The 21551-nt window shown below is 39.3% G+C and overlaps 1 protein-coding gene across 2 annotated transcripts in view; it reads left to right on the top strand.

Moving 5' to 3' along the window:
* The window catches only part of phf21b (PHD finger protein 21B), a 101630-nt gene that overhangs the window by 68434 nt on the left and 11645 nt on the right, over window positions 1–21551 (top strand). For both annotated transcript variants that reach the window (XM_036577403.1, XM_036577402.1), the window contains one exon: window positions 19476–19568. In XM_036577403.1, coding sequence (XP_036433296.1) covers window positions 19476–19568 — 93 coding nt within the window. The remainder of the gene's footprint in view (window positions 1–19475; window positions 19569–21551) is intronic.

Here is a 21551-nt window from a genome sequence, read left to right as displayed (position 1 = left end):
TGAACACTAAAAAGTTTACAAATGTACAGAATATTTGCACTTTATGTATGTATACTATTACTACTACTACTATTATTATTATTATTATTATGTGACAGAAAGGTAGCTAATATACATTGACTAAGATGTGCGTAAATGACTGTAGGATATATGTGATGTAGTCAAAATTCAATCAATTCAGAAGAAAAATATGGGACACTTTTTCCTTGCAACTTTTCAAGCAGCCCCCCTTGGAGAAGACAACCTGGCTAGTGGCCCCCAGGTCATTTGAGTATGATATGCTTGATATGGTGCCAAAAACAGTATATCTGTGGACATTTATTGATTTATAGATGTTTATACTAACATTTACATTAACCTGAAAAGAGGAAAAGCACAATTTCTTTATTTTTATTTCTATATTCAACAAAGCTGACACATTCTAAACACAAGCAAGCAAACGAAAATCAATGTCCTCTAAAGTTTAAAAGAATTTTTGTGGTGAGTGTTTCTCTCTGCTATCTCCAAATAAATATGAGCTGTTTTGGAGATAAATATTTTCTAACAGTGCCTCTACGTGTTGGTATGTAGCACACATGAAGTGCTGCAAGACAGTTATCTTTAACAGAAAACGCTGCATGATCTGAATGAGACATTAGACATTAAAGCTTCCATTCAGTCTGACCTCCACTGCCACACCAAAAACTCCATTGATTATATTGTGGAGCTGGCTTTTACTTCCACAGGACAACCTCTGGACTGTAAGAACTTGCAGTGCTGGACGGGCTTTCGATTGATTTTTCGGAAATACTAGGAGCTGGGTCGTCTTCAGTCTTTTAGAGCACGAGTGTTTTATAAGCACAATTTAAAACTGTACTCATCCACGGCAACCTTAGAAGAACTCACACTTCACTCTGGCGGTCCTGCTGGGAAGCAGCTATTTCCAGGCATGTGATGAAGCCTTCATTATGTCACATGAGCAGGTGTGTGTGCGGCCCCCTTATTCATAAAATCACATTCGATTTTAATGAGCTAGAGAGCTTCAGCTCAGCACTTATAGGAGAACAGAACTAATCCAGAGCCCAAAAACACCTTGGTATTATAGTAATTGAGAACCATCACAAAGGAAGGAGTGGCAGATGACAAATCTGGGACGAATGACAAATCCTTTTATTCTTTCTTCTTTGTTTTTTGTTTCAAGCAGAAGTATCTGCGCATTACTATTGCCATCACATCTGGTTGACGTGACTTTGTAAATGCGAGTGTACTTTCCTTTCAAGTAAATGCCAAAAACGATAAGCCTAGGAAAGTAAATTCAGCAAAAGAGGAGATGCCCGACCGGCTCATGATAGAGCCATGTTTCATCAATGTGTCACTCACTGGGGGCGACGGTCGTGCCTCTGTGCTTTCGCATGAGTAGTCAGACCCCTCCTCCTCCCCCATCCTGGCCTGCCTGTGTCTCTGGGCCTCTCCCTCCCCCCTCAGATGTGTCAGGTTGAGGGAGAGTGGGGGAAGAGGGGTCAGGCAGCAGGATTGGTTTACTGCTCTTTATGGCTGTGGTGGTGTTTAGTGCTGCTTTCGGCCACTCCCACTGCCAGTGTTCAAAGCTAGTTAGAAAGAACCGGTCTGGGACACAAGCTCACCTCAGAAGTAGTGCTGGATGGTGTATCTTCTAAACTAGTTTACAACAGTTTCCAATGCAAATTGATAGAGAACAAAAACTGGGTCCTTCAGGCTGTTTTGAAAGAACAGTTTGAAATATATGTAGTAAGTTTCTCTTTTGGAAATCAGAGCAAAAGTGTCCGATCAAAATATGTTAGATTTTTAAGACATTCTTTTAGCATAGAGTAGCAGTACTCAGGAAGTATGGACTCACTAACTTTATTAATGCAAACTTAAAGCTACACTATGTAAGATGTAGGGATTTGGAGACCTTTTTGGTGGAAATGTGTAATTGCACACAACGTTCAGAAGGGCTTTGGACCCCTTTCCCGAGTGGATGAATCTGATTATTGCGAGCGCGTTGAGAGTACTCAAAGAGAACTCGGTCAAAACTTGGTGAAGGACGTATCTTCTGAGAATGTAAGTGAATTGTCTACTATTGTCAGTATATCTTCATCAGTGTAATGTTGTTTGCATATGAGATCTGAACATCAAGACTTTGTGAGCCTTTAAGCCAAAATATTTAACCCTTTTTTATGCTACTTCTTTCAGTTTTAACAGAAAAAAACAAAAACCCTGAAATATTGCTGCTTGAAACATTCTTAAAATACCATTCCACAGTGATATAAATGGAAATTATTGTGATACTAGGTTTTATCAATACTTTTGAACCAAAACACATGAAACAGTGTAGTTTTAAGAATCAGAGGCCATTTTGTTGGGCAGTTGGGGAAGTGTGTGAGGTAAGGGTTTGGGGACAGGCCACCTGGCCACTAATTTGGAGACTGATAATGAGGTGTAAGTGGCCCCAGCCCATGCATGGGTGCACACAGTAGGAGCATTGTTCCAGAGCATGAGCGTTTTTTTGGGTGAATTCATTGCACAGGCTGTTCAGGACACTCAAGAGCAGCTTTATGGCAACAGCAGGTTGATTCAGGTCAGCACTGCAATGAGAAAACTCACAGTGGCATCTGCCAAAACAACAGGCTGTAAACAAACGCAACTGTAGCACTTTAACATTACAATAAAAGAGCCATGTGCAGGAGTTTTACATTTTACATTCTTCGTTAGATCAGCATGACTTACTGATCAAGAACAATGTCAGGAAGCAAGTCGTGAATTTGTTTTAAACATGAAGTAAAACATATTGAAACATAGCAATATGTACATTAAGACTGTTCTTCAGTATGAATGCTGTTCAGCATGGTCGGGGTTCAGTTGTACACAAAAGTTTGAGCACTTCTAGTCAAATGACATGTTGATTTTCTAAGCAAAAATATGTTGACACATCCTCTACAGAGAACACACCTCTGCACATTTAATGCACAGTTACTGTTTATATGCTGAATTTAGCATATTGTAAAAAAAAATATATATAAATTGTGGCCTGTGCACAAGTTATGGCAAATTTTATATTTAATGTCCAATATTTTAAACTCAGCAAAAACAGGCACTAAAATTTACCAAACAAAAAAAAAAAGTTCAAAAAAAGAAAAAACTCTGGGGATGTTCAGACTTTTGTGTATGAGTGTATGGGGTTTTTATGGGGTCATATTGACAACTGTTAGTATAGTTTATCCTATCTCAAACAGTACAGTAATCAAATATATACACACTACTATTACTTACTTTATTCGTTTATTTATCAGGGCCAATGCAATTAAGCAACATCATTATTTCATGATATAAACTTGTCAGATTTAGCCTTAATGGCTAATTTTCAAGTACAAATATCTATTTTTGCTCCAGACTGATGCTAAATTCTGCTTTAAAAAGTTTTTCAGCTTGCTCTGAATCTAAACAAAGAAGTAAACTTAAGATAAACCAATAGCAATACAACAAATGATGTTAAACTCCAGTGATCTCAGCAGCATATCCTAGGTAGTAATTAAGATGACAATAGTAATTACAATTTCAGTAATATTTTTTAAAAATACAAAATCAGCCATACTCTGACAGTTCATGAATATGTTCCCTCCAAATGCCATTTCTTGAACAAACAGTGTTTTAAAAGGGTACTAATTTCAGTTTCAGTGTTAATTGGCGGAGATTCATTTAACTGCATGTTAGCAGAATTAGTCTTGACGTTTTAGTACAACAGTGAAGAAGCAAAGTATGAACTTATAATCTGTTTTGGTTAATTGGTGTAAAACTGTGGAAATTCAGCTGTTTTTTCAGAAGGAGTACTTGCCCTTTGTCTTTATGGCTTTTTCCTGACAGGTTTTTCAAGCAGTCTTTATCCGCTTTAAACAACAGCCAAGGTCATCTCTGTCTACTGTCGGCCAGCCTTGTCAGAGCGGCAGCATGACGAGCGGGACACGTAGCATTTAAAGTGGCAGCCGTTGGCACTGCTTTTACTGCACTATTGCTGAATAGTTTTAATTACAGAGGCAGTGAAAGTGCTATGCTATGTTCAATTAGTCCCCTTTCACATCCATGTATTTTCGGGCATGTATGTACACATGCATATTCAGCAGCCTTTTACTAGGCCTTCCCATGTCAAAGTGAAATGCCTATAAACACAGCTGGGAGCCAGTGGCACCTATGAGGCTGCCCACGGAAGCCTGAGTGAGTTAGCGAGTGGATGCTAAAGGCTAAAAGCTCCCAGTGGGGCCGCTTCAAACTGCTGGCCTTGCAGTAAGTGAGCGAGATGGGCACTGTGCCTGTGCCAGAGCCCGATAGCCACGCTAGCAAGCGCCAGTCCCACACTTACCACTAATGGGCTGCCACATGCGAGCTACCCAGCTAGCATCCAGCGCTAATTGAATTGCCCAGCGCCTACATGTTCGCAGAAGGGACAGTGCAGGGAGAGCTAGTGTTGACGTCATGATCTTACTGCTTTCGGTTTTAGAAGGTGAGTCTATTGTGCTTGTGACTTGGGTCAAGTCATAGTCTGTATTTCAGTAAAGTGACAGAGTTCAATGAAGCGATCACGCTCAGGAAAGAATCACAAGGCAACAGGTAATTTTCTTTATACCCCACATATACTGAATCTGCCAAGAGATGTTTGGTATGTGAAATTTGCTTGTTTAGTTTTGTACTGGAGCTACGAAGCTAATGCAGCTAACATGTAATGGTAACTTATAGCCACCCGTTAGCATCATACAAATGAAATGAACATTAGTACATATCAAATATGTGCTTTTAGGTCATAGTTAACAAGTTACTGGAATCTTATACTCTACCACACCATACTGTTACCTAAAAAATGAAAACAAAAACATTACGATTTATCTGTCCATTTTCATAGGTAATAGTGTCATAGTGTTAGAAACCACAACAGCAGGTCTATTTGATAATACTTTACTATTCAACATCAGGTGTGTGATGATTTAAAGGGTCGTTCCAGCCATTAACTAAAGTTTAATAAGCTATTTGTCATGTTACACAGTACTGTGTAGCACAACAAACCACTGGTTTTACAGGATTCACAATTTCATGTTGTTTATAATTATTTTTATTTATGTAATTATATTTTTGTTCATCAATGTTCTCTCACTACAATTCCCAGCAGGCATTGTGCAAATAAATCACAGAACCACTGGATATCAGTGGTGGTGTCCGCCCATCCTTACTGCTAGCCTAGCCACTTATCTATAGGTTAATAAATACAAACAAGGTAAAAATAGTACAACTTTTACCTCATTTGTTGAACAAAAACGTGAAAAAACGTACAAAATTGACGAGTTTTTTGCTCTTTCAGTCAGAGAAAAGAAGCCAAACTGAGGTAATGTGTCTCAGTAGCTTGCTACCTTGCTAACTTTAGCTTTTAGTTTGTTACCCTCCTCAACTGGTGAGTCTTTTCTGTTGTTTGAGTAACCCATTCTCTCCATTGTAATGATGAATAGAAAACAGTTACCACAGTTATACAGCTTGCCACCGCAAGTTTCATTTTCGTTTCTCTCGCCTTCAAGATAAACCATCAGAAGGGGAATCAAGTCCTTAAACCAGTAAATCTCACTGTAGAGCAGGACTGCCCTAAGAGTGGCCTGCGGACCAATGCTGGCTCATGAAAACATTTGATTTGACCCTCCTAAGAATTACTCTAATCCCATGCCCTCACAATTTTAGAGAACAAACATGGTTTTATACTATATTTACCTTATTCCATTTTTATTTTCCTTGTATTGATTGTGTTTAGTCACAAAATATAGCAGTGTAATGCAGTTGTGTAAATTTTCATAGTGGCTTTACACATCTGTGTGCTCTATGGTGCATATCAGGAGTGTTTTTTCATAGTAAAAGGAAGCTGAGCACAATCCAGTAGTGGCAGCAAATCGGTCGTATTCTAATCTTTTGAAAAGCATAAGCAGATCTGAGTAAAACACAAATCCAGCCTGGTAGCTGCGCTGTGTTCACAGCTGTATGCTCTCTCTCTCCTGACTGCTTGCAATTCAGCAGACCTTTCATCCAGCCACATCTGACTATAGTATTCTCTTTCCTGCTATAAAAGTTTCAACCCTGGATGTGATTTCCATTCAAGCCCACCTGCTGGAGGGTGGGAGGGTGTGAGCATGCGTGCTTCTCTACAGCATTTTGATCATTCACGTCGCCCCCAAGTGGTCTTGAGTGGTATCGCACCCCTCAGGTCTGCTGAAGAATTTAGAGCTATCCGTTCGGTAGTATTCATAGTGTCATTGAAGTGCACTGTGAAGGGGAGATTGTTTTAAGCAAATGTTTTCTGTCCTAATGCTAAGAAAGTCAGTGCATATAAGAGAAAGACTAAGTTTAGAGAACTAGTAAATAATCCAGTTGACTTTAGATCGTGTTACATAGCTTTTAGCTCTCACAGTTTTGTAAATAGTTATCTTTTGCATTGCCTTACACGCATCTGCTAGATGAAAAAGTCAGCTGATTTAGAAAAAGACACGTTTAGAGACTTAGTAAGTGATCTGGTTGCAGTTCAGTAATTGTCTCTCACTTACACTGCCTTAGACACATATCTGCTTGCTTTTATCATATTAAGTCAGTGCTTTGATCTGTAGCGCATGTTTAGAGCAATTACAACAGTTTTAGCCATATAATATTTATAAAACAAGCACTTGTAAAGACCATGTGAAGAGCAGAAAGGCCCTACACATATGGCAAAATTACAGTTTTACAGTGCTTGAAGACATTTTCCTGATATATATGCATCGTAGTACTTTTTGCTGAGGTTTGAAGCAAACAGAATGTACCAAATTTTAAAATACAATCAAAAACTATGAATACAATGATTTTTATTCAACGTTTTACATACGGCATTGTACTAAATTCATTAAACTGGACTAATTATGACCTCTTTATAATAAAACATGCAGTTGTTGTTCTTTAAGTACTAGAATTATCCACAGTATGCTCAGAAAAGAGTAATGTGGCGTATTGTAATTGCTGTAAGTTGCCACAATACGATAAAATCTTGCCATATTAGCTATCCCTGCTTACACAATAAAAACCAGAACAAAACTCCTACTGATCTCAGAAATAATGTCCACATTATTTATAGCTGTAATAACTGGGCTAGTATGTGCTTCATACCACTTTAAAAGCTAGAACCTAAACAGTGATGAATTTAGACAGCCCTCATGACATGAGCTATTGGAGAGCGCAGTAGATTCATTTTTATGAAAAGCATGGCTGCACTGCATCTCTCCTCAGCGTACAAAGTCGATGAGCTAGCACCCATAAGAGGCATTAGGACAAAGCCATTGCTCAGAAAGATCTAAATCTCATTCACTTACATCTGAAGTAGAATTCAATGGGATGCCATGAGCTGCATGTTGGGCCATATTTTGTACAGTAATCAGTCTTTAAGAGAGCTAAGCTAAGTTCAGGGAACACAAGGAGAACAGTAAAGTTAAAATGAAATGCTGTCAGTATGAAGAAGAATACATTGTAATATTTTCAGTTTCCAATGAGCTCTAGTTTGGGTGAAGCTGTGATGCTTTTTTTTTTATAAACCCAGCAGACTACATTTCCCATCTTCCCCTGCTGCCACTTCCTTTTTCTAGAATGAGCTGAGCCATATTCTCACTGAAGATCTCATCGGGTGGTGGCATTTATGTGCCGTGGGGAGGAAGAATGCCAACCTGAGCATGAGAGAAAGGACTTGAAGCCTGAGGGAGGCTGCACCTCGTTTACTTTGAGATATAAAACCTTGATTTAGCTCGTTGTCCGAATTGTTTTAGATAGATAGATATACTTTATTCATCGTCAAGAATAAACCTGGGAATTTAGTTTCGACAGTACATTCACCATTGATTGAACTTTGATCTTCAAAGATATTTCAGTTGCACTCCTCAAAAATAGAACTTCCCTGTGTCCCAACTGGGGTACTAAATTCTATATACTATACACTAAACCTCACTATCTAGTGCTCTTGAGTGTTGTAGGATAGTATTGTCTTAAACTGAACACTAATGTTTTTTAAAAATGCAAATGACGGATCATATCATATGGTACCTTACATCACTGAATCGTGTCCAGGGAAAGAGCTCTGAGGCCTTGCTCAGACTGCCAGCCCAAATCTGATTTTTGGCATATTCAGATCATATCCAGATTGATTTGTGATAGTCTGGACAGCAACAAAACACATCCAAACCACATTTGTAGGTGGTTTGAAATGCGCTTTCAATCGGATTTTTACAGATGCATCTCAGTCTGGATGCTTTGGCTGCTCAGATCGGATTTTAAAGTGTCCTTTGAGTCACTCGCAATGCGATAAATAATGACAATGTTGAATCCAGAATGACGGAAGTGCTGGGATTCACAAACAGCACTGAAGATTCATGCTTATGCCAGAAAATTTTGAAGAGTTTGAAAGGCGAGATAACTCACCTCCATCTCTCCACTAGCATAGCTACTTAATTACTGACACCTGCATCATTACCACAGCAACCCAAGCAGATAGATTGGTGATGTCTGGACACACAAATCTGATCTGATCGCTTGCAAATAACAGTGCAGATGTCTCGAAAGATCTGATTCGAGAAACAAACCCAATTTGCCTGAGGTCTGAACACTGCCTAACTCACATTTGAAAATTTTAAATGATTTCTTCTGAAGGCTCCACCCCTTGAGATGTCAGTATAAATGGGATGGGAGTGGCTACTGGATTTAAGCATTGATGCCACACCGAAGAAGTTTAACATGCAATATGTTAGGACTACCAAACCCTGTTCGACATCCAAACATTTAATTTTACCTCACTGTATTAAGTGAATGCAATGTGAAGCATTGTCATTAGCTAACCTTTTTCCTGTCATTTTACATGTTTAAATGTTTGGAGTTGCACATTTGATAAATATCTTGTTCAGTTTGGGCCACAGAGGTTTCCAGACTTAAGAAAAACTGCAAAAAGCTGATTTTCCACAGGATACGATGGAATATTAAGTGAGGCACACTGCGTTTTTTTCGTGTAGTTTTACACTGCTGCATTTGGCAGTGGTTGTGTTGGGCTGCACTTCTCCCTGTTGCTAAGCATCAGCCAGCAATAGCTAACTGGCTAGCTAAGATTAGCCAGACTACTTGTTTGTTATTTATATATAGCAACACAAGAACGCAAAACTTAGTAACTTGGTAATAACTTAGCAGTTGTACGAACTACAACTGTTCCCTTAAAGAAAAAACACATGAATTTCACGTGTGAATAAACACATGGTTTTGCACATTTCACATATTAAAACGTTTATAGTATGTTATATTACATGTGAAAAAAACAAATGACTGTGAAAAAAGGTGATCGTGTGAAAAAAAAGTAACAGCCAGTCATGTTTTTTTACTTGTTTTTTTACTTGTAAATGTGGTTTTTGCACACTTCACATGTGAAATGTTTGTGACTGTTCTGTAGGGATTGACTAGCAAATGTGGTGCTGCTAGCAAAAACTGAACTAAAAAAGAAGCTGTTTTTGGTTTTATATGATGATTTCGATCTATGAAGGACTACAATCAGTAGTCTCTCCTGCGTTACAGCTGTCACCGAAGTTCGTATCGTTCTGTGCGTACTTAATTCGTAAGCACAGAAAAATGCTGCTGACGTGTCTCTCTAACTGAAAGTGACAAAGACCTCTGTCCACAAAAACATGCATCCAGTGCGAACCCCCCAGTTTAATCAGAGGGTATTTCTACAGTTCTGTAGTAAAATGACTAACATGGCGGATTGACAGGACTAAAATCACTGAGAAACACCGGTAATAATTACGTCACCCCACCCCATGTAAAACTAATCCCTTCCGAACAGTACTTTTGATTTGATTTTCAGAGGACCATTTTCAGAGTTCATCTAGTCGAGTCCCCTTAAACGGCTCCCCAGTGAAACAGCCCGTGCCAGTGCGATATCACACAGTATGAGGACAAAGCGAAAGTCACGCGAAACCACAAAATATTGTCAGATCCAATTTCATCATTCAAAGTGGCTCTTTTATGCAAACATGTTCTTTGAGTCTGCTTCCTTGATGAGCTGTCAGAGCTCTCTCTGTCAATCCGGAGAACCACAGCTCAGGGGAAAGCAAGAAGAGGCCCAGGTTTACACAGAGAGACAGGAAGGTGTGTGGAAGCGTGGCCGGGACGAGAGAGGGCCTTTCATCCTGAAAGCGAGGGAGCGACAGAAACAAGAGAACGCTTTCTTACAAGAGAAATGTGCCCGTTGAAGCTCGCTCGCTCTCTCTCTCTCGCTCTCACACTTCTCTCTCCTGTTTCTTCTCCCTGTCTGGTTCCCTGCTGTGTCTGTATTTCCCCGAGCTCGCAACTCATACATGAGACAACATGGCAAAAAAGATAACAGTATCTGAAACAAAGCAGTGTCCTGCACTCACTCACTCCTTCGCTCTCAGTTTAAGAAAATGAAGCCTCCTCAGTTTCTCTCTCTTGAATGCACACATCTTAAAGGAGTAGTTACTGCTGGGAGGTGTTGTTAATATTCAATATCATGATGTTTCCAAATATATCACAATATCTCATATTTACGTTTGCATTAATAAAGTTAAGGATGTTTCCTTAGCACTACTACTCTATGCTGAAAGAATGCCTTACAAACCTGACATGGCTTGTTTTGGCTAGACTGCTTTGTTCAGTTTCTCTTAAAATACAGTTAAGGAAAACTGCAACAAAATCTCTTGTAAATGATAACCAGACACAAAGCAAAATTCCATAAAGGAAGTTACTGTTTATTTAATTTATATATTTTAAACTGCTCTTTTAAAACAGTCAGGAGCACCAAGCTCATGACATGAATTGCAGTTAACTAGTTATTTCATTGTATATATTAACTATGAATTTTTTGGGGGGCTGATATTGTGCTTTTATTATGCTTTTTTTAAAACCTGCAGCTCAAACTATGTGAGGTAGCCTAAATGAACATATGAAATACACCAGCAGATTTCCAGTACTTTCTTTTAGCGAAAGTTGCAATATAAACATCCTATTTATATTGGATATTTATATAATTTGTTCTTTAATAGGCAGTTTAATTTCAAACTGGCAGTTTAAGTTGATAAATGAAAAATCAGTTGCCTCTTTAAATAACACAGTTTGGTGCTACATCGAAGGGGTAAATAATATATAAATAAGTATAGCAACAGTGTTCAAATAGAGTATATATAATCCAGAGTCCACTTACCTGCCTCACATTATTTACAACATAAAATTGGAATACAGATCGACCAAAATGAAAACGATAAATTGGCAGATTGCTGATTGCGTGTTTGGAGTAAACCATTACCGATCTGAAGTGTGCTCTGAAGGAGCTCACATGATCCCTCCGAAAAAAGCACATCCAAACAATAAAGGAATCTTTGTGTATCTTTTATACAGTGATAGAAAACACAGTAGCACACAGAAAGAGTTTAAGGAGCCGTCGCCGAATTGATGGGGAAAATACTGTGAAAAACTGTTGTGTGACACCAATACCTGTACACCAGTGTAGACAATGTCAAACAGCACTAGCAATGGCCAGTGTTGCTAATAGTGAATAAAATAATATGGCTTATGCCAGTGGCGCCATATAAATTTGTGGCTACTAATGGTCATTTATCATGAAGTCACTTTAGCATGTTTGGTTGAGCTCCTCGTTTAACACCCAACATTACTGGCTGACTCATAAAAGGCTGTTCCTTATTTCTGTTTTCCACATTTTGGAATAAATGAGGTTATCAAAACTATGATGTATTTAGGACTGAAAGTGAAGTGGGGAAGAGTTGTTTTTGTCCTTCTTCATTATAGGCTGGTCAAAGAAAACAAATCTAAGATATTGTCTATTTTTTGTCAAAGTAGCCCCCCATTGCCTTCATGCAGCTGTTTTGCATTCTCTCAACAACTGTTTATATTTGTCTCAAGTATTTAAGCATAAGCCTTTTGATCAAAATGTCTTTAAGATACAATTATAAGAAAAACATATTCAGTTAGGTGTGTCCAAACTTCTGACCGGTACCCTACATCAGTACAAGCCTATCTTATGTAGGCCTAAACACAGAATTACAGTGTTGCTCACCATAACATGTAAGAAACACCAAGAAAACAAACAAACCAAACACTTCCGAAAAGGCTAACCAATTATAGACAGTTTCTGTGTCTGCGGCTTTGAATATTTGAAGTAGATTTTGCACGGGTGCTTTTGAACAGCACACACACAGGAGAAGCTGAAGCCACACTGTGTATTTTTGGCTAAGTAAGGCAACACCCAAGGCCAGGGTAAAATGTCAGCGTCTGAAAGCCTAATGCGTGCCTGCTGAAAAGGTTTTTCAATTCAGCGAGTGAGAGAAGAAAAAATAAGGCTAAACGTTTCTCTTTTTCCCCTCTTGACAGCCGTGAAGGAGGAGACAAGGGACAGAGGCCGATGAAAGAAACACTTAAACTCTCTTTCTTATCCCCCTTTTTCCATCCTTCATCCGTCCCTTCAAAATAGCAAGTGAAATTGGGTCCAGTCTACAAGACTTCGGGGGGTTTAGAGCTGCGGGTGAGGTTCAGAAAAAAAGACCTCTTACCTGGAAGGAACGGATTCAGGAGTATATATTTTTTTTAAACTGCGAAACGGACGCCCCGCCTGGCTATCTCATACAAACATCTTCAGTAAGATTGAAGATAGTTTAGAGAGGGGCTTTTGGGGGTGGGGGAGCAATAACACAGCGCTCCCGAGACAGGCTCAGTGGCCTCAGTGCCTTTTATTCATTACTTAAAAAAAAATAGAACAAGGAATAAAGCAACTTCAAGGTTACGGCACTCTTGCTCAAGAGGAGGCCTAAGAGAAGGTTGGTGAGGTTTGGGGGAGTAGGGGGCAGCAATTACGAAAATGAATGCCCTCACCGAGTGCGAATTTTCATCTCGCCTGTTGCCATGGGAACGGGCCTTTACCCCCCATCCCCCCCTTTTTCTCCCGGCTTTCTGTGGCACAATGGAAGGAAGGGATTTTTACAGCGGGAGAGAGACTGATTGGGGTTATGTTTTTAAAAGGAACAGGGGGCTCAAACTTTTTCTGATTCGTTGATTTCGCACTGAGAAGAAAGAAAACACAGAATGCAAGGCTTACTGTGCTTATAATGGCATAGAGGAAAAAATACAGAGCAAAAATAGTGCAATCTTCAGAACAATTTGATACTAACACTATAGAACGGACCTGAATATTCACTGTGCATACAAAAACACCAGCTATTCAAAATAGCAGTTATTATTACACTTGAGAGGTCATAACCATGAGTCGATTATGGGCTACACCTTGAGAGAATTCAGAGAAGCATGTTATTTAAGTCCTGAGTCCAGCTTTCACTTGATATAGGTCTGTCACTGTAAGTTATTATACCATATTGTTATATTAGGTTTGGAAATAAATCGTCTGTAGGATTGAAAGGGAAGTGAGGAGGGGTTGTATTTCTCCTTCATCATTATAGGCTGACCTTGAAGGGCACATTTACGGGTCAAAGATAATTCTTTTCCCAATATCTCATGGTGATACCTCTGTCAAAAAGCAATTTATACTCCGACCGGCTCCTCTGCCAGCCACAGCAGTAAATGTACAGTATGTTGAAATGTTTGAGCTTGTTGTGTACTATTCTACGAAATCCTGTACAAATGAAACTTGCTTATATATGAGGGATTCCTGCACTACTGCATGTTTCCTGTTTACATGAATAGGCCAGAGTTAGCTTGAACCGATTGCCAATAGTACCAGGATTTCCCTTTAGATTGCATGTATTGTGAAGGCTATCAAGTTGGGTGATTAACAGTCAGAAAACATGCTGTCCGCAGCTTTAAGATGCACAAAAGTCCTGACATGTTGGCTGAACATTCTAAAGCAGCACTTTGCTTACTGTAGTTGTGCTTGTTCAACAGGTAAAGCACAAAACTGAAGTTAGCTTCGCGTCCCCCAGCTTCTTCTATATATACATCTTTCCATTCCACCTTAAATGGTACACCAGTTACTTGTGCACTAGTGTATCTGCTGCAACATTTAAGGTGGAACAGAAAGTTGGAATAAGAAGCTGATGAATATTAAGATAACTTCAGCCTCATGATAAAGCCGTGCTGCAGCGTTTCACCTGCTGAAACATTACTGTTGGCTTAACTGAATGATGTGCCGTCAAAGCTGTCAAAATCTCAAAGAAAATTTAGTCCAGTCTAGTAATAGGCTACAATAACAATAGCACATCAGCTTAACACAGTAAGCTTAAGCTATTTGAACAAGAAGCGATTTAAAGGCTGTAAAGGTGGAGTTTTACAAAACCGTACTAGAATAAGTTAGACCAAAGCTGGCTTAGCAAGTTAACAAGTTTCTGACCAGACATGAGCATGTTTATTTTTTTTAACTTTTGGCATTACCAGCAGTTATGCAGGCAATATCATTCTAATTTCTTTTCTTTTTCTTTTCTTTATCACTTTCATTTGTTATTCACTACAAGCAGTGTAGCTACTGTATTTAGGTTTTGTGTCCACAATGTTTTTATTTTTCTACACTGATATTAAGGATGCCAGAAAGTTGGGCTAGGTTGATAGGTTCATGAAGAAAAAGGCTGGTATCCCAGCCTCTCCTGCTGTTGTAACTGCAAGTCACGTCTGCCGTTCCGCTCAAATCTGTGTTTGCGAATGTGTGTTTGCACTCTGTCCAGAAACTCGGCCTGGCGTCTTAAGACTCAGCGCAGTGTCGCGTTTCACGGCCCGCGGTGGCGATGTGTTGTCTCCACTAATCTGTTAATCAGCTCCTGTCTGCCAGCATTGTTTAAACTGGCAATGGAGGAAATACTGCAAACATGGAGAAAGCATTACCGCAGAAACGTGAGACCGGTTCGGAGCAAAACATGCTGTGCCAACACGCTCTTAAATGCACTCTGTAAGCAAAAGCATATAAAGACAAGCGTTAGCAGCTTTCCTAAAGCTCTGTTTTGTCGCTGTTGCAACAAAACCTCGTATCTCCAAAGTGGTAGCTTTACAGAAAAAGGAAAAAAAAGATTCTAATGTATAATTTCTGTTGTTCTATTTGTCCTGAAATGTGCACACAGTGTAAAGGACAGCTGGTGTTTTTGAATGGTGTGAAAAATATGAGGCCCAAATCTGACATGAAAAGTTTCTGAAGATCTTACTTACTGTAATAATACATTTTGGGCATATCTGGAACATGCAGTCTGCTTTAAATGAACACATACAATCTTGTTGTATTTTATTGCCCACATGAAAATGACAAGGAGCCATGCAGTGTTTTTAGTCACAGGCTACAATTACACAAGATGGCAACTCTGAAATGTGGAAGAAGGCCAGGCGGTTCACATAATGCCCATGTCTGGTGTATTAATAAAAAAGTAATTATTAGCTTAAGATTAGAAGCTGCCTGTGTGGCCTCCACACCCCCCACCCCCCCACAGCCCTGTTCTCTTACAGCCAGTACAATCTCATTTCACTCACCAGAGATCATTAGTCATCAGGCAAGGGACTGCCATGTCAGCATTACTGAAATCTACACAGTGAAACATAGAAGGTTTAAATCTTGAACAGTGTCTGAAAGATTGCGAGTCCAATATGCATCGGTAATGTTGAATCATCTCTTCCGTACAGTGGCAGCCTCATGTATTAAAATGCTATGTTAAAGGAACATGGAGCAAGATTTATTGTACTTGTCGCTTTTCTTTTGCAGGGGGCCAAGCACCAAAGGTGCTGGTCACCTCCTTTGTTTGTTGCTCTGTTCTGGCTCAAGATAATTTGGGTGCTACGTAGGGATGCGCTGTATAAATACCATGGTATTTAAAAGTGATGGCAGTATTTCAAAATTTTGACATTCCATTTCACATTTGAACAGCCAAATTAACACATTCCAGCCATTTATTTTTCAGAGGGGCTCACTGATTGGTGGTGTGGGAGTGCATAGATAGGCGTGTTTAAGATATCCTTTGTTTCTCATGGAAACTGTGCAGACTGTGACTTTGTGCATGATGCTTTCCACTCTGGAAAAGCAAAAGGAGAAGGCAGAGTTGTTTCTCCATCTCATTCAGGAGATAGAACCTTGAATTCTTTTGCGCACAGCTACACACAACTCAGTGCCACTGGACAGGCTGCTTTCCATTTTGGAAAAGTGAAAGTATCACAGAGAGCTTTATTACATCGTTCAGCAGCTGAAACTATGAGTTCTTCCACATATAACTCAGATGTTTGTAGCCCAGTTTGAGCCCCATTAAAATACCTTTATTGTCACTGTACAAGTACAATGAGATTTCATTTGGAGCAAGTCTATAAACTATAAAGGTATAAAAGTATAAACACACTTATAGACTATAATGTATAAAATATAAAATAAATAAATGTCAAAAAGTAAACATATATACGCAGAATGAAAGAATAAAGTGTCCGGTACTGGGAGCAATGTTGGAAGGCACTTGAAGGCGTGGTAGAATAAATAAATTATTGCGCTTAAGGGGGCGGAAGGCAGGAAACACCCTGGACAGGCCGCCAGTCCGCCACAGGGCAGACACAGACATATACATTCACACACACTCACGTAGGTGCGATTCAGTGTCTCCAATTTGCCTGACAGCATGTCTTTGGACTGGGAGGAAACCCACGCAGACATGGGGAGAACATACAAACTCACACAGAAAGGACCCTGGTCGCCCCTGCCGGGGACTCGAACTCAGGCTGTGAGGTGAAAAAACTACCCACTGTGCTACCATCCCGCCCTGGTAGTAGTATGATAATACATAGAAAGTGGTTGGGATAAAGTGGTAGAAGAGATTCTAATCAAATATGATGTTTGAAAACATTCCAGTTGCTGGGACACAGGTGATCTGTCATCTTGGTTGTCACCATGCCAACCAAGTTAGCTTTTGCTGGGGAACATGTTCTGTGGTAAGCAGAGCTGTTATCATGCTAGCTAAGCTAATGCTAACCAGCTTGGCTCTCCTATTTAGCATCACTGGTTAACATTTAGCAAACGTTAGATGGTTTAATTTGTATTGACTTGATTTTTTCCAATCTTTGTGACTAGAGAGCAAAAAAAGTCATAAATACTTACTTTCATAAAATTGATACATGGTGTGTTTCAGTTCCATTGCTTGGGAATGATGCTTCATACAAGTGTGTTAAATGGAACAAACCTGTGTCATTTTAGTTTAAAGGGCCATTATGTCAATTCAGAGCCATTGACTTCATAAAACATCTTGAGAATACTCACATAAAAGTGTTCATAAATACTCAAGCATTGATTTTAAATACATTATTCAGTGTTTCTGCATGAATTTCATTTCACTCACTAGAAATCATTAGTCACCAGGCACGGGAACGCCATGTTATGAAGTCCTTATGTAGGTGGCCTTCAGATAAAGTGTTAGCAAAAAAGAGAATTTGAAGCAAATCAACACAAACCATAGACTAAATTATAATGAGCATCCCAGGATAATAAACCACTCAGAAACATGAAACGTAGCACCCAGTTAAAATCAATGATCCTGTTTATTGCACATCTTTAATTTCAACAAGGTACAAAAAATGTCAAAATCAACTGCAGGTGTAAACATCATGTTGCTCTTACGTCTTGTCGCCCTTCAACAATTACGCAAATCAAAAGAATTGTATAATCTAAATACTCTGTTGATTATCTAAGCAATCAACAAATGAAATAAATAAATAAATAAACATCCGGCTTTTAAAGAAAACACAATTACACAAGAAGCACGCTGGTCATAGCACACGTCCTTGAGTGCCGGTTCTTTGAACACAGTCTTTTTTTATGCAGAAGAATAATGAACTCAGCTCCGTTTCCCGTGTCCTTGTGTGCCACATTCATTTCAATATATTTTCTCTGGGGTGAGCACTTCCTGGAGCGGGGAACAGAAGTGGGCGTTTGTTTTTGAGCATCCTTCATGACAGAGAGCGTAAAGAATGCTTTTACGTTTTCTTCCCTTACTTGCTTACTTATTAGCTTTGACCCAGTCGCTCAATACAACCTCTCTGGAGCTGCATGACAACAGCAAGCTGAAGGAGGCTGAATCGGTTTTCCGTAACGGATTCTGTGGCTGTGCTTGGCAGCTGATATTATGGATTCAGTGACCAGTCATGCTGCTACATGAAGAATTTTCTTCAAATGATGTATGAAGGGCTCCATTTCTGAATAAAGTCGATGGACAATCACTTGGCCAAAAATCACTTGGCCAAAAATTTCATTTACATATTTTTTTGCACACCCTCACCTCAAATGTACTCAGTTATCCAAGACATATTTTGTGTCTGAAGTTTGCTTATTTGTTTTACACTGGAGCTGCACGGCTAATGTAGCCAACAAGTAATGTAAACTTATAGCTGCCAGGTTAGCTTTGTTAAATCACTGGCTAAATCATCAGACACTTGTCTCAAACTGTGCCAAGGAGAATTTGTTCTGATTTTTAACTATTTCATACATAATTCAGTCACTGAGATTGTTAATTAAAGTGGTTAAAATAGTTAATTACTGAGAAAATTATTTATTGACATTTCTTATAGATTTCTTTACAGTGGCAGTGATAGGGACCAGGTGTCTACAGCACAAATATAGCCACCGTATTTGTTAATAATTGGTGAAATAGTGGTAGATATGTTTTCTTTAGGGACTATATTGCCTTGCAGTGTCCTACATGTTCAGAAATATGTACGATTTAGCCCACAATCTTATTTCAGATCTGTCATAAAACAATGTCTCAGGTATCAGGCATTGTATTCATAATCATTTTGTGTGATTGCTTTCTGTGAGGGAGCTTTTAGAAGTATTAAACTCAACAACAATTTTGGCTTGGTCAGTTTCTCTAGAATGGAGCATTTCACATTAAACTACTTTGAATGACTTTGTTTACATCTTAAACATTTAATTATGGAAATTCTTATAAAAATCTGTGGAACTGTTATCTCAGATAGACTTGCTTATGTTTTCTAATGCTGTCTAACATACTACTATCTATAAAATGGCTTAAAACAATAGTAGCATCCACAACAAAGTGTGACTTTGTCCTTATTTGTGGCTATTTTTATAGATGTAAGTGTCACATAAGCCACATAAGCAAGTTTATTTGAGATTACTGAACAACTAAAGGCAGTCTGAAACAATTGTTTGATGACTTAGGCATGTAGCTTACACTATGCTAATATGGCAGTTTCAGTTTCATGTTAGCTGCATTAGCCTTGTAGCTGTACAATACTAAAGAAGCAAACGTCAGACACCAAACATGTCTTGGCTGGACAGCTACACTTAGAGTAAGGGGGGGGGGGCTGTGCAAGTTAGATTTTTGGCCGAACCATTAATTTAACATACCCCGGTTGGAAACAGCACCCAAGGCTGTTCACTAGCCAATATAAGCATTTTATATCCTGTTTAAGAAAACATACTAACACTGCCTGTCTCTCTGTCTTTTCCTCAGATGTTGGGAACCCTCACAGCAGTCCCCATAAAGGTGCCTCAGGTCAGCTCTCTGCATCGGCTGGCAGGGCATTCGCCCACTGTGCTACCTCAGGTAACACCAACACCGTCATACTGCAGAAAGCTCATATAATCCTTTTTCAACTTCAGGTGCCACAAAAAACAGACAGATTACATCATATATCTGTCTGTAGTCTGTAACACACAGCACAGGATCAGCTACCCTGCTAGAAAAAAAACAACATGGCTGGTCACCAGCAAAACCAGCATACGTTGTGTTTTGGATGCTGGTATGCTGGTCAACCAGTATGACCATGCTGGGTGGCCAGCACCAGACCAGCATAAACCAGCATAGACTAACTATATACCCACTACAGTTTTTCCAGGAAAGCCCTCTGGTTAAATAGACTCCATCCCCAAATATGGGAAACGTGTCTGTAAAAGAGCACCTAGCTGATCATAAAAGGACATTCTGTACCACGAGCTTCTTAGCATTCCTGCAATCTTCACGTAAAAAGCTACCCACAGCCTGCTGGAAGAGGAGCAGAACCCGCCTAAACCGATATCTAAACACACCAGGGCAACAGTGTAGCGTGAAGCAGACGTTCAGTCCTAAAATACAGACAGACAGCAGTCCATTAGAGCACACGGCCAAATCTGAGAGATTATCCGATAAATCACACGGCTAATAAATCTTTAAGACTCAGGCTTTCCTGCGTGCACTGCTTTCCATTTGGGCTTTGGATGCAATTAATCCCTGCTGCAGCTGAGCTCATTTGTTGTCATTGGTCTTCTTATTGGATCAATGGAGATGATGATGTTTGATAAGGTCACCTAAGTGAAGTGCTCATTTGTGCAAGTAGCAGTGACACCACAGGGGGGCAGTGTAGCTCTAAACTTAGGCCATAATGCTCTGAGAGAGAGAGTGACTCACACATGCGGCCCCAAACATAACTGTCTGTACAAATGAACAGAGGCAGACAAACAAAGACAGTGTAAGGTTTGCAGCCTGTTTTGGAAACTTTATATACCTTACGCTGATTATTCAACAGAAATTGTACTCCACCAAGCTTTTTAGTCAGTATTTTTTATAGTTAAGGATTAATAAATGAGTTTATTTATCTTTTTGAGTTAAGTGTATGAATGTAGCATGTGTAGAGTAACAACAGTAAAGTTTAAACACTGCCAGTCCACTGAATTCTAACAACAACTGAATCCTTCTGTTCTGTCAGATATTTAGAAAGTATGTTTCAAGTCATTGTGAATCAGAAACCATAACACATTCCTTATTTAACTCATGAATGTCCAGGCATAGCACAGTACTGAAGGGTCTCTGAGCTAGCTGTGCATTTTCTCTCATTGGTAGGTGGGGATGGTGGAAGTTGGAGGTGATAGAATTGGCTAACATTATTTCCCCAGCCCAGGGCTATGTGCAAAAAACTGACAAAAAAATTACATTTTGATGGAAAATTAAAATGAAAACATTAAAGGGCTCATAGCTTACATTTTGACTTTTTTCTTTGTGGGTTTAAGTACCAAGATCAGTCAATTTTGACATGACCATTTTTCTGCCTATTTCTCTTTATCTCATAGAATTAAACAGGCTGTTTTTAAGACTGATGTAGGTAAATGTCATCTGTTCTGATTGGCTGCCCTGAATTTTGCCTCGTTCAGAAAGCAGACGGGGCTGAAACGCTCCTTATAACTTCACCGTTAATGAGCGGAGCTAAACTGCAACAGGCTGAACAGGTGCATATACATGAATTCATCTGTTTTCGTGACATCACAACAATAATGAATTAAAAACAGGCTGTTTCTGCAGCTTAGTCTCCATATATATGGATTGTATGGAGTATGGAGTGCATGCTATGTTTTAAACCTTAACGTTGTTTTCATACTACATACATACTTCATACACACACTTTCATTTCCTCAAAGTTCGGAAAATGAGTTTATACATGATAATGGCCCTTCAGATGAAATGATAGGATGAATTAACAAGGTTAAAAGGAAAGGTTTGACTTGGAGAGATAGATGTGTCATTCTGGTTAAACAAACTCCATCCATTTGATAAAAT

This window comes from Colossoma macropomum, unplaced genomic scaffold (assembly GCF_904425465.1).
Source record: "Colossoma macropomum unplaced genomic scaffold, Colossoma_macropomum, whole genome shotgun sequence".
Classification (NCBI taxonomy): domain Eukaryota; kingdom Metazoa; phylum Chordata; class Actinopteri; order Characiformes; family Serrasalmidae; genus Colossoma; species Colossoma macropomum.
This window is presented reverse-complemented; position numbering and strand designations above follow the sequence as displayed.